This window comes from Fulmarus glacialis, unplaced genomic scaffold (genome assembly GCF_000690835.1).
Source record: "Fulmarus glacialis isolate BGI_N327 unplaced genomic scaffold, ASM69083v1 scaffold40562, whole genome shotgun sequence".
Classification (NCBI taxonomy): domain Eukaryota; kingdom Metazoa; phylum Chordata; class Aves; order Procellariiformes; family Procellariidae; genus Fulmarus; species Fulmarus glacialis.
Window position 1 is genome coordinate 13,801 of NW_009200504.1, and position 14,017 is coordinate 27,817.

A 14,017-nucleotide genomic window follows, 5' to 3' on the forward strand; every position below is an offset into this window, starting at 1 on the left:
ATCTTGACATGGTCTAGCTGAAAAATAGGTGCTAAGCAGTTTGACTTCGTTAGGACTTTACCATGTGTGTGTGTACTGCTGCAGAACTTACAGGTCAAAGGCGCGTAAGAGCCTACCAGATTAGGTGGCATTTTGTGAATGTCTTACAGCATCATTTAAGCACTCCAGTCTCACAGTGAAGCTAATCTACAAAGAATTTAGAACAACAACAAAAAGAGTTAGATTTGAATCTTCTTGATTTCTGTCTCTGTTACTCTTTGCATAATCTTCTAAAGAAAACTGTAAATGCCAGTTTCTCAAATAGCATCAAATAGCTTTATCAATAAGAAACAGTTTTGGGATATCTTTGTGGTAGATCACACTTGTTTGGATTCTTTTACTTCATTCTGAACACGTCATCTAAATGCATATGGAAAGGAAAAATGAAACATGTTTCTACAGCTGAAAACTGCTGTAGCTTAGCTTGGTTGTCATTCATTGCAAGGTTACAGATGTCCAGACTGGTTCTTAATAGAAAAAAAAAGGGAAAATTAAAATTAAATAGGAGCAATTAAATGAAGATCAATTCTATATGAATCAATTACATGAATTGACACACAATGTAAGGAAGTCACAGGGACTCTAGATGGACATCTGAGGAGTTTCTCAGGACCTATCCATGACAGACCAATGATAATCAGTTCTCTCTCTTGTCATTTTCATGAAAAATTTCTGTATGAGAATAAATAAGACCCAATGATATTTCAGTAGATGCATATTTCTATATGTAAGGTTGTGACAGTTGTCACCAAGAAGCTGTGGGATGCATACAAAAGTGATGGCAACCACAGTAAGACTGACTCATCAGCTGTCATCAGTTGCCCATGTACGCATTTTTGATATAATTAAGTTTTGTGTCACTGTTACAGTTTTACTCTCTAGGAAATCCTTTACCGTCGGGCTTACATTTGGACAAGTTTTCCTTAAGTTTGTATGAACTCACACATTTGAGACTGTGACTTTTGTATTTTCACTCAGCAATAGTCTACAAGACGGTGAGTTACAATGTCACTGATATCTGGACTTCAGTAAAAGAGTTTAAATCAACTCGACTGGAGAAAGACAGAGATAAATGAGGACTTCTCCACTTGAAAAAAAAGAAATTTTTCATGGACCATTTTGTCCCTTTCACTTTCTTCAGCAAGTGCGGAAGATACATCTCTCTGATGAAACGACTGTCCCTTCTTTTTAAGTGTGTAAGGTCATCTGTCATTTTCAAGAGACCTGATATTACTCAAACAAACCCAGTGAGAAGAAAGTAGATGCTAGCCATGAGAATGGAAAAGTGGAGCGAGGCAGGGATAAGTCAAAGAACGGATTCATAAATATTCCCCCTAAGCAAGGTTTAACTAGATTGGTCCCTAATACGAGAGGGGTAGTTCCACATTTCATAACTGTGGCTGTTGTGCTGGCTTGCAATGACAGCACTGATAAGAGCTACCTAGCTGTACGCTATTCCACATCGTGAGCCTGCACAGCTCCATCCTATAGTTGCATCTTTTCCAATTGATATTCTAGATGCAGCAGTTAAACTAATATAAAAATCTAATTTCTGTTTTCAGTTTCTCCAGATGTTCTAAAGTAGATTTTCGTTATCCGGTGACACTAAAGCAGCAAATGGTTTTATTATTTGTTTCATTTCACCCGCATAACCTGTTTTTTCTGCTTTTGTGCCTATCTCACTGTTTGCATGAAACCAACCCTGACCTCAATTTATAGACTTTACTTTTGTCAATATTAAACTAATACAGGAACATTTGGATCCTGTAATGAGTTCCTGTTGTCCTGCATTTAATCTGAACATTTTCCAGGAAGCTGGATGTCACCAGCTGGTGTAGTCTTATTTGTCATGATAGTCACTTCTCTCATCAGCCAGGACATCAAAAATCACTTTCAATTACACCAATCAAATATGAATCACCACAGCACGTCTGAGGCCTGACTGTATTTCAGTTGTGAAATGTAAGAGAGGATATGACTGTTTATTTGCTAAAAATAACACAAGAGTCTCTGCAACAACTGACATATTCATTTCTTTTCCTTCCTAGTAAAATTCCAGTGGGGTTATTTTCACTCCACCTACACCATCTTCCTAATTTAAGTGTTTTTTATTGTTTGTTTTGTGAAGCACAGTGTTGTTGCTACTTCAAAATGGGTGCCCTTTTTACTTCTGGAAGCAGCTGTATTTCATTTGGCTGGAAATATAGTTTGTTTTACGTAAAATGCATTTAAAAAGCACATTGGGATCCACCCAGCCAAGACAACTATACTTTATGTTCCTCTGGAATACAGGTAGCATAATGTCACAATAAGTCATCACAGAGGAGGAGAACAAAGTATGACTGGAGGAGCCAATCCAACAAGTATGGATTAATATGACAGAGGCAGCAAGGTACAAAACTCCAGAGCACTCACAAGGAGAAAAATGGTACCCTCAATTTCATGCAAAGGTCCTTCCATCAGTGTCGGAACACAACCATCTCTCATTTCTGTGTATTTCTACAGTGAAAGCACGATAAAACATTTCCTGGACACTAACTACAGCTTTGTGATGTTCAGGTCTCAATATCTAAGCTGCCCACATCAGTTAAGTCTAAATGGGGGGTTTCATCTCTTTCCCCTTCTTGCCTAACTCCCTTTTAACTTAGGCAGTGCTAGTGTCTGTCAATCTTTCCCCCTCTTGGGTATCTTATTTTGATCCTTTACACTTAACTGTGTTTAAAACTTAACTGTGTTTCATTCCAGCAATGGTTTGTACTTGTGTAAAAAACCCCAACCAAATAAAGAGATGTCTGCAGGCGTAAAAGAAATGCTTCTCCATGGAAGACAGTATGTTAACTAGGTGACAAAGCTGGTGGTGTATAGAAATAACTCTTGTGAGAGTTAGCACAGCTGGCAGAGATGCAAGAGACTATTTATTCTCAGCTTGTAGCCTGCAAATACCTAGAACAGAAATTCCACAGATGTCATCTGAAAACAGCCAGGATTTCATTCTCTCTATAAAGGTTTGCATCTCCACTGCAAAAAAATTTAAGATCTACACATTGGAAAAAAAAGAAAAAAAGCCAGAAAACCAGCCCACTGACTAAAGGCTCCATCTCTGCTCAGTGGCTCACTTCAGGCCAGCCTGCGGGGCTTGCGGGGCAGGGGTGGGCACGGTCCCCGCTGAGGATGCTGCCTGCCCCCAGCTCTGCGGCTGCAGGTCTCTGCAGGCTGGCTGTAGGGGAGCTGCAGAAAGCAGAGTGACAGTGGAACAACATCTCCTCCACAAATTTGATGATTACTACAATGCTCACTTGACAGACCCGTATACTGTGGGCACATACAGACCATAGCCCACCTCTGCAGCTAAGCCTGGAAGAAAGTTCAGGGGTTTGATTCCAAATACATTTCTTTAGCCATGGAACTTGGTTTCCAGTGCTAGTCTATTGAATGAATCCTGGAAAGTAGCTACCACAGCTTTGATGTTGTTATTGTCCAGAAACATCTAGTTCTCCATCTTCTTTGTATTCCTTCTGGATAGTGAAGCTGCCTGTCCTGTTGCATTTGTTATCTTAAAAGCAAAACTTTATTCAGATTGGAGAAAATATAAAAAATTAGCATTTAAAAAATTACTTTGACTTTCTTGTATTCAAGGATTAGAAGATATTAATTTAAAGTTTTTCTTTGGTAAGTGGTCGTTTGAGATCTTGGTTTAGTTAATTCTAATGATGAATTTATAAATCTGTTAAATGAAAAAAAGTTAGAACAGAAACTTAAAAGTCGTACTGTATAATCATCATCATCATCTATTATAATTATGCTGTTGCAAGAAGGTAACTCTTGCTTGATTCCTAAACATTTTGCTTACTCTAAGCTGACGTTTCAGCTGCTTACTGTGACTGCTGAATCATAACCGACTTTGTACTACAGTCTTTTGTGCTCAAGAGGTGTTTGCAAAAGTGCCAGCAGTGCTCCCTTAACAGCATGCCACATCTATCAGTTTGCACTCTGGTGACGAGAAAACATAGCCATTACCTAGCCGGTTCTCCTTGGTTCTTTAACTTGGCTGGAAACTGGAAAGAAAATGTTCATGAGCTGCTTTAAGAAAACCCCGAACATAATTTGCAGCTGGAAAAAAAATCAATAAATGCTTATAATATTAAAGGAAGCTCTGTCAAAAATGCAAACGTTGTCACAGCACCAGATGGTATAGCTACAGAAATTTTCTTTATAGATCCCTTTTGAAGCCACACAAAAAGGCTGAGCAAATGGTTCAGGTGGGAATCTGAACCCACCTTTATCAGCTGAGTTCCTGAACCCAAACTCGTGCAAGTTCCAATTCAGCGACACTGTGTATGAGGCAAATGTCATCGTGCTTGTGTCTGCTGGGTCAGAGGATCACTGTGCTCTGGGATCCCATGTCCTCGCGTGCAGGGAGGAATTCAAACTTAAGGTTAGGATTCACCACGCTGTTGGGTTAGCATCCAAACTTGAACTTCAGTGGCATTGCCCTTCCCTTCAGAAAGGCCTAATGCTCTAATGTTCTGTAGTTAATGCTAAAATGCTGTGTAAAATACCTGCAAACGAAAAAAATTTCTGTAGATATATTTTGAAATTCTGAGTTCATCTCTGCATATCCTACGGAACAGTGAGCTTTTATTGATAAATTTCTTATGGCTTTTATAGAATCACGAATAGAAAAAGAATCCCCCCCCAATAGGAAAATAAATAAAATAAATAATAAACTGGGATACACCTACAAGAAATTGCTAATAATATTTTTAAGCCTAATTTCATAGGTAACTGGCTAAAATAAAATGGCTTAGCTAGAACTGTTAAAAATGAAGCAACAGTCAAGAATACCACAAAGCAACTAAAATAATCCAGTAAAACAGTTCAGAAGTTTTTAATAGGGCAACACCTTGCACAGGACTTTAAGATTTGGGGATTCGCTCTCTGTATATGTTTTACCTAAAACAAACAGGTAAAATTGGTTATTAGTCACTGCAGTTTTGTGCAGAGGTTGACAAGTTTGGAATGAATGAATAATTATGTGGTGCTTCCACATTATAATGTGGAATCAGTGTTGACATCTGCATGCCCATTTATTTATCTTGCTTTATGTGCAATTCCCTGTAAATTGGACACTGACTGCATTTGCCAAGCAGCAACATCCTAAGACATCTCCAGGAAAAAATATTCAGGCTTTTTATCTGCATTTCGTTGTCACAGATTGTTTTATAGATCTACTACGCATGTTTACAGCTTGCTTTACATTTGCTCTGTACCACCAAATAGTTTTACCGACAGAGCATTTCGTATGTGGATGCTTTTCAATTTATGGGGTATGTGTCAGCAAAAAATATGCATGGGCCTTGCAGGTCTTGAGTGACAGATAATAGGGTAAGAAATATGATAGGAAGGACATGGAAAATTGATGTCACGATACATACTATTGCGTGTGGTACACTAATGGTTATTTAGTGATGGGGAGGCAGAACAGTGTGAAATCCCAAGGGAAGGTAAAATGCTTACTTTAAGCATTATTTGTTAAGGGCAAACATAAGCTGAAACAGCTTGAAAGGAAACCCATGGCATGATTTGGGCTACGCCTGAGTTTGTCTAGAAGTTCTGTCCTCTTCCTAACTCCAGTTTCCATATCCCTTGTGCTGCTGCTGTGGGATAGGATGGGAAAATCTGTCATTCTTTAGCACAGTATCTGCACAAGGGGAAATTCTCCCTTGATTAATGAAGGGGCTCTTGCAATCATTTATATAACCACAGCTGGGCTTCCTAGGGCTCATTCCTTTGTGAACTGCATCTCCAGCATCCTCCTTTACATAGCAGAAGATGGAAAAGGATTTAGTAAAAACCTTTGTGGAAACTACTTAGTAGTGAAAAGTATTGTTTTTGGCAGCAGGGATAATACTTCCAGATATTCCTGAGTGTGTTATTCATTATATTCTTGAACTAGAGGGAAGTTTTAGATAAAATACTCATAAGGGGTAGACTATAATCTTTGGAAGATATAATATAATATTTGGAGGATAATGCAAAGATAGCTGAAATATCCAGGCCACTTCTGTGCATGCTCCCCTAGTATTATTTTGGCTAACAGCTCCATTTGGGGCAGTTTATTTGGAACCACAAGAGGTCTGTATCATGGGGATTGGCACACTGAAGATGAACATGTCCTTGCTTTTCCTTTTCTGGCTTGGATGAGAGAAAGAGAATATTTTTAGGCTTAAAAATACACACGGTTTGATGGGTCAGGGACCAAACTCTCTTCCTTGGCTAGTTATTGAGACAGCCCCAAACACTAAAATGTACAGAAGATCTTGTGCTCTTGGCAGCCCTGATGCAATGCATCCTAACAGCAATGTTTTGGTTTAGAATATTGTACTGGAAAGAAGCTGGGAACCCGAGAATTCAAATTTTCTTTCAGTGATAAATATGTGCCAGAACTTTACCTAAGCATCATGTTTTGGACCCCCACAACGCAGAAGAAACTATCCATTATTTGAATGGGAAGGATAAGACCCACCCTATCAGCACACTAGATCTTTTCCCACAAAGATCAGTCTGTGCATGGGCAGAGATTTCATTTTTATAACTGAGAATTTTTTTTTTTTTTTAATATTTCATCAGTGATTTATTGAAATCAAGCTAGAATAAATAGTACAGGGAGGCTGCAGGCTGTGGCTACCTGATGGCTCTAAGTACTCACAGTGGCTCCATGAAAGCTAGTTAAGTGTTGAACTGTACGAGATGCTAATAGTCCGAATAGAAATACTGTATTTTGCTCCTACAGGTAATGCATGAGACAGCATATTCTCTAATGAGATACTTTGTGCTGTAACAGAGAAAGACGGAGACTGAGGTTTGGATTTCTTATTTCAAGTTGTGTGTGATTTTTGCAGGGGATACCATAAATGAAGCAGTTTATTTCAGCCAGTGCAAAAATCTGGATGGGGAAACTCTGATGCTACACGGAGCTATACTGGGGGAAGATTTGCATCACACAATTTAGTCAATACAGGTTTTGTCACCGCCACTAACACCACCATTAATTCCATTACTGTATCGTGTATCTCACTGTCTGCACGGATGCTCTTTTAAGGCAAATCTTTCTGTCTAGCCAGCTGTCAGGCAGGCAGCACAGGTGGCCTCTTTCCTCTGCTGCAGTTACTACAGCAAGCTTTGTCCTGTGGTGCTGAAACCAAGAATATCTCCCCCTTAAAGCAAGAAATTTATTCTTTTATTCATACCACATTTTCATTATTAAGAAAAAATATGATTCATAAAACATTACCCTATGGCAACATGCAGACTTTAATATTAATGCCATTCTGTACAGAAAAAAAAAAATCCTCTGAAACAGAAAAGATTAAATTCAAGCATGAATAAATACTAGTATCTGCCTGGAAGCTACATCTGTGCCCTTTGTCTCCCATCTTTTGACATCCTGTGAACATCTCCAGAAAGTTACAGAACATTTTCTCTTGAGCAAAAAGCCCCTCATGGATATGGATGTGTTCAGTAGTCTTTGAGAAATGTCTAGAAGTCTTGTAATTTCTCACTCACACGGCTCCAGGCCGGCTGTATTCCTCAACCAGGCTTTACACAATAATTAGACAGTCGCTCAAATCATTGTTACTCAGTCCTTTCGCCTCAGAAAACGTTCCTTTCGTGAGATTCTGCCTGTTCTGCTGACTGATAAGAAAATGTGCATTCAAATTGGTCCTGCTTGTAAAAACTATGACCAACAACACCTTGCAATTCGAGAACCGTAAGCCTTAGGTTATTTCTAAGCATGAAACACGCTTCTGTGCTGAAACATCCAACCCTGTATTTTTAAGCTTTCATTTTATTTTTGGCAATCTTATCTCTGGAAGGCAGCATAACTGCAGCAATTGCACATCTCATTTCAGAAAAATAAAGAAACATTCATTTTCCATTTTAATGGTTTACTGGAAACTAGTTCACAGGGAATTAAGAGACTGATGATGAAGGAAAATGGAAAACAGCAAGACTCAATTACTCACCCGTGCTAGGCTGGTTCCAGAAGGAACTTTATATGGGACGTACTTCCTGTAGATATGCCCAACTCGAGAGCATGGAACATCAAACATGCCACCTCCGCACATCCACACCTGGAAAGAGGACACAAAGCAAATAAAAGAATGATTCCTGGAAACAAATGGGGCAATGAAGGCATTTTAAGCAATGGGTGTGTAAAAACGACACATCGTTCTATACTGACGCCTCCCACAGTCACAGTGGGGGCCTTCTCAGCACGCTGATAGCTGGGATTAGGTAATGTGGCAGACTGTCCTACCCGGAATCTCAGTGTGCAAAAGCAGAGTATGTTCAAAATAAAATCAGAAAACATATTTAGAGCATCTACCAATTATCCTCCTGCAAAACACCAAGATATTATTGTGTCTGTTGTTTAAAACATATGGAACCAAAATTTCAAAAGAAGGTTATGTGAGTAAAGCAAGCCACCAATCGGAAGAAAAAAATTTTTTTTTCCAAAACACCTGGCCTATATTTTGTTTTGAATACAGAGCTCAAATCCTAAGATGCTCTTCATTTTGTAAAGAAAAAGGAACAAAAATCAATTTAGTTCTGACCAAATTTATTTAGGCAGAGAAGGAAGATCATGCCGCTACATTTCATCATTAATACTTTAATACTGAAACAGATGGAACCATCTGGAGTGCACAGGTTTGATGCTTCAGGTCCGAGCAACCAGAAGTCAGTCAACATTGATGGGAGCTGCAAGTACTTCATGGCTCTAAAAATCAAGCTGTATCTTGATGGGCAGCAAGTAAGGAATTCTTCACAATTCTTCACCTAACATGACTTGGTTTTGCCAAGTGTACGTGAGAGCAAGGCTGTGTGTCACGTCAGAGGAACTATGGCAATCACATCAGTAACACCTATGGGCGTGATTTTCTATGCCCTGGCAATGCAGAGCCACCGAACTCCAATATGGCTATTAGACGACTTACGCAGCATACTGACAACATTCCTAACTTTCTGATTTCAAAAACAGCAATTTGACTTTGCAAAACAGAGAAATGGAAAACAACAACAAAACCACCCCAGCAGCCCCCAAGCAGAACTCTTTAAGTATCCTAAAACCAACCACACAGCAAGATTTTAACATTAGAGTGAAAACATGGATATTACAAAAATTATTTCCTAATCCTGGCAAAACAATTTTTTATTCCCCACAAATATTAGAATAGAATGGCTGTTATTCCATGTAAAGGACATTTGTGGCCTCAGCTTTCAGCCTTTAGACTGAAAACAAAAAAAATCCCAGCACCCTTCGACCCAATTTAAAAGAAAACCACACCCAAGCTGAGAAAGAGGAATGGCTTGTGCTTTCCGTGTCTCTTTATGTGGACATGCATAAAGGTGCTTCATGGAACATGTCCATGAATGTGGATGAGAATTTAGGTCCATGCATTACATATATGAAGGAATTTTATCTGTATTTGATGCACTCTGGAGCGAAATGGCGTGAAATAAGTTTGCGACTGAGGCTAAAGCAGAGCAGAACATAGACAACTGAAAGTTTCACCAACAATTTCCATACAGAAAGGAATTAATCCATAAGTTGATACGCTCTGAATTAAAACAACAGTAACCAGACCCTTAAAAAAAAGGTATCGGAAAATATGATGTGATCACAAATACTTGACATTCTGCACAAAGCCTGCAGGGAACAATGTGCATCTCTACGCTTTTTTTTTTACCATAAATTTCTCATTCCATCTCTTTTGTCCTGCCCACCAGCTGGCTGTAGCTACTGGCTTTTTGAAATTACAGGAAAACAAAATGATTAATTTTGTTCATTTAAAACAATAGTGGAAATGGGCAAGAGGTTGGCCTCAAAAAATACAGTGGGTATATCTGCCTGGTCCTGGCAGTGTGGCTGTGAGCTTGGGACTGAATTTTAGTAATCTGAACATGTAGATGCTAAACACTGCAATATGGGAGAACTCGGTGCTTGAGTGTGACTTAAAGCGCTTGCTGAAATTCAGTCCCTGAGACTGACTCTGCTATTCATACTGTCAACGGAGAAAACAGGGGGTTTAGAGTGAAGGCTTGAGTTGCAAAGTGATTTAGGAAGCCGCTTCTTATGGGTCATTGGTGAACTAGCCCTTACAGTCCCTTAGCTGTTAGCTATGGTATCCAGCTGGCACCTGGTAATGAAATGTTCGAGGATCTACACTATGTTACAGGGTAAACATATATACACTAGTGTAAATGGTTGAGGAAGGTTTGAAATGATCGAAGGTGGGGCAAGATGACATGCTTGGCTTTGTCCTGAAATTCCACGGACACCTGGGCGCAGTCGGGTACAGCTGAGGGCTACTTGGGAAGCTGCTACTTACCAACACCGTTAATTAACTCTTAGCTAAGGCACAGGAGCTCTGGGTGGGTGCTTGTGGTGCACGCTAGCTTCTCAGAAGAGGAGACAAATTTTGCAGGTTAGTGGCACAGGGTAATAAAGGTGTCTGGCCTGGGCATCACATATGTTGACAGAATCAAGAGTATTTCAGTACCTATTTCTGCAGTGAGGATATCCCGTCTGGTCTCCTAGTGAGCACAGTCCTTCTCAGGAAGGAAATTGGAAGGGTGGGTTGGAAATGGAGACCCAAATGAGTGCTTCTCCTTCATGCCAAAATAGCTCTTTGCAGCCCAGAGCAGTCTTGCTATGCCATGTAAACATGATCATTATTTTCTTTTCAAAAACATTTTGTAAAATTTGCTTCTTAAAGAAAACCTTGAAATCCTCACCTGTTTAATCCCATGTCACCTAATTCACTGAAAAACATGTTCATAAACATAGTGAAAATCATAAAAATTATAATGTTAAAATAAGGTGGGTAGTGCCACCATTTAAAAAAAAAAGTTATTCACCTTTCTGCCAATACTTTGTTTCTATGTTATGTCACTTGTACCTTTTTTTTAGCAGAAGTGTCCTCTCTGTGGCTGTCTTCAAACAACCCAGTGCACCAATGAAAGTGCAGACCTATATTTACTATTAGTTCTTGTTTTTTTTTAAAATTAAGCTGTTATTTCAAAGGCTAGACAAGATATTACAGTAATTAATCCAGGTTTCTTAGTCTTTGAAGAGTGGACAGCATAGCAGTTTGACTCAGATGAAGGTCAGCCACTGAACAAATTTAAAAGACAAGAAAGCAGAAATATATATATATATAGGCCAGTATTAACTCAGACAATGAGAGCTGGAGTAAACATATATTACTTTTCCTCTAAAGCAGTAGGATATCAGTAAAAAAATAAGAAAAGGAGAAAAGGAATTAGAAAAAAAACCTGTCAGATACGCTGAGGCAATAACAAGTGGGAGAAAATAACACTTTGTGTTAGGCTTATATTTGATAGCTATAAAACTTGAAAATGCTGTGCTGCACCTGAGGTGTGCTGTGCAGGGTAATTGAAATGAATCTCGGGCTGCCTTGAAGAACATTTAGCAGCTGCTCCTGTTTATCTTTTAGCTTCAGAATGATTTTAAAAGCATTTTTTATATTTTCCTGGGAAGATCAATTCTGGCAACTTTGTCTTTAAAATGTGCATTTTTATGTCACCTGCACTAAATGCAAGAAATTGGAGAATGACATCTGTGTTAAATATTACAGACCTCCAGTGTACCATGAAAGGAATTCAGGTGGTGTGGGACATTTGGCGAAATGGTATCACAACACCGATGCCTTTCTGTTTATCTAAGGAGCAAGCAATGAAACTCTCAAGATCACTAATGTCTCCTTCTTGCAAAAGCAATGAATCTGGTCTGCAGCTGAGGTATAAAAACCAAAGACAAAACCAAAACAATGCAATTTCAGCTTGGAAAGATCAAAAGAAGAGTAGTTTATGTATCAACTATATACTATATCACAATTTATCTTTATATAGCTCCTTCCAACAGAATGTTGCAAAACACTTTATAGGGACAGTTGAAAGCAAATGGCAAGCATTAATGCAAGCTTTAAAAGAGATTAAGCTATGGTTATGTGGCTTTGTTCCTGACTGGAGCTTAGATGTCACAGATGCATTTTTTGGCACTGTTCTACAGCTCTTGTGGGATTTTGGGTGAATCACCCTTTTTTCACATCACTTCTTTGTCTTTAAAATTGAATTCTGCTTGCTCTTGTGGTTTTTTCCCCCTTGCCTTATCTATCTAGTTTATGAGTGATCCAGCCCAGGGACTATCTGGAAAATGTAAATACTGTGCATGCAAGAATGAGACTCCAATCCATATGCTACACTGTAATCATAATTACTGCAGTAAGAGACTCATGATTTTTGAGCAGTGGAGGATGTGTTGCTGTGGAACAGGAACATAAATATACAGCAAATTATGTAAAAGATTGAGGGGGAACTGAATGGATTTTGGATCAGGCTTCAAAACTAATTGAGAAATATACTGCTGTTGAGAGTCAGTAACAAGACAGACAACAGTGAGAGACACTGAAATGGATGGAAAACCCAAGTAAACAGTAAACTGGTGGAAGAGGAATATAAAGTATGCCATGCAAAGCTGTCAGCTTGGTGCTCTGAGCATTGTGCAAGAAGTAGAGACTACAAACAGGAGAAATGTATTACCACAATGGGGCTGAAAAAGTTGTAGAAAATAAGAATATAAAAACTTTATGGGATTTTTCAGTCACTCTTCCTGAAATATAAGCCAAAAGAACAGATTTAGCAGTTGTAGAAAAGGAGGAAGAATACTTTCCTGTGAACTTTTCCATGTAGTGAGAATGTTCAGCTAAATGCAAGAAAAAATTGAAAAATGGGATCACTGACTGCAAATCTGCAGTCAATGGGTTCACGGACAGCAAAAACATTTACTTGTGGTGCAGTGGGATTTCCTGTCAGGGATATTAAAACTGTACCGTATAAGTTGGGAATTGATGACTGTGGATATTTCAACAATACTCACTGGCACCTCTAAAATGTTGAGAAAAGTGACAATACTCCATGTTTGTCAGTTCTTCGTATATATTTCAACTGCATTGACAAGTGATAATGCTCCCCCACTCCCTATCTCCTGCCAAGATTGCCAGCAGTAGAGGGAATTAATAATGATGATGATAATGATGATAAAGAAAGGGATTAATGAACTTGAAGGTGTGTGTTGGAAAACAGGGATGAAGAGAATCTGGAAGATGTGTCGGCATGGATACGGAGAAAACAACTCTAGATATAGGTGACTAGCTAGGGTAGCACCATTAGCATTTTTGTTAAGGTATGGTTTACGATGCCTAAGGAACGTCCGGTGTAAAGGATCTTCAGCAAACACAGGAAATGAGTAACTTTCACTGCTCTATATTTTGGAGATTACTATATAAACTGTGCCTTTCTAACAAATTTAAATTTAGGATTTCCTAAATAGTGGCTTCCCTGGAGAGAACGCTATTAATCAGGTCCGTTCCAGCACTTTGCCAGCTTTCACAAGTCTAGCACAAGCTGAACAGTACCGTCAGCAAGATATCATACATCTTTTTAATTAAAAAATTGATCCCGAGGTTATGCTGCCAAAAAATTAAAATGCTGCACATTATTTCTTATGTAAAAATTAATCTAAGAAACTATTTAATGAAAAGGTCATATTCTGAGACACGGGTTGTGGTTGCCTCACCATCCACTGAATGTGCATGCGTGTGCTCTGATTTGGAAATAGCAGTTAATCAGCATGGCACCCAGTGCTACGCTTGCTGCTGTCCTCTGCAGCAATGTTTCCAAGCACGAAAGGAACAAAAGAGAAATATGTTGGTTTTTGTAGAGGAAATAAAGGTCAAGCAAATTTTTAAGCAGCAGCTTTTTTTTTAACCTGTCTCTCTGTGTTCCTGACAACTCAGCACCTGGAATAGTCATGCCTGAAGTTTGAGGAAGTTTCCTTTCCTGCTATGGCACAATTCCAAATGTCACAGGAACATTATAAAGTGTACTGTAT

General features: G+C 38.9%; 1 protein-coding gene across 1 annotated transcript in view; it reads right to left on the reverse strand.

Moving 5' to 3' along the window:
* The window catches only part of LOC104070179 (polypeptide N-acetylgalactosaminyltransferase-like 6), a gene marked incomplete at both ends in the record, with an annotated part of 69,862 nt that overhangs the window by 12,126 nt on the left and 43,719 nt on the right, over positions 1–14,017 (reverse strand). Inside the window, one exon of the mRNA XM_009573625.1 lies at positions 8,067–8,174. Coding sequence (XP_009571920.1) covers positions 8,067–8,174 — 108 coding nt within the window. The remainder of the gene's footprint in view (positions 1–8,066; positions 8,175–14,017) is intronic.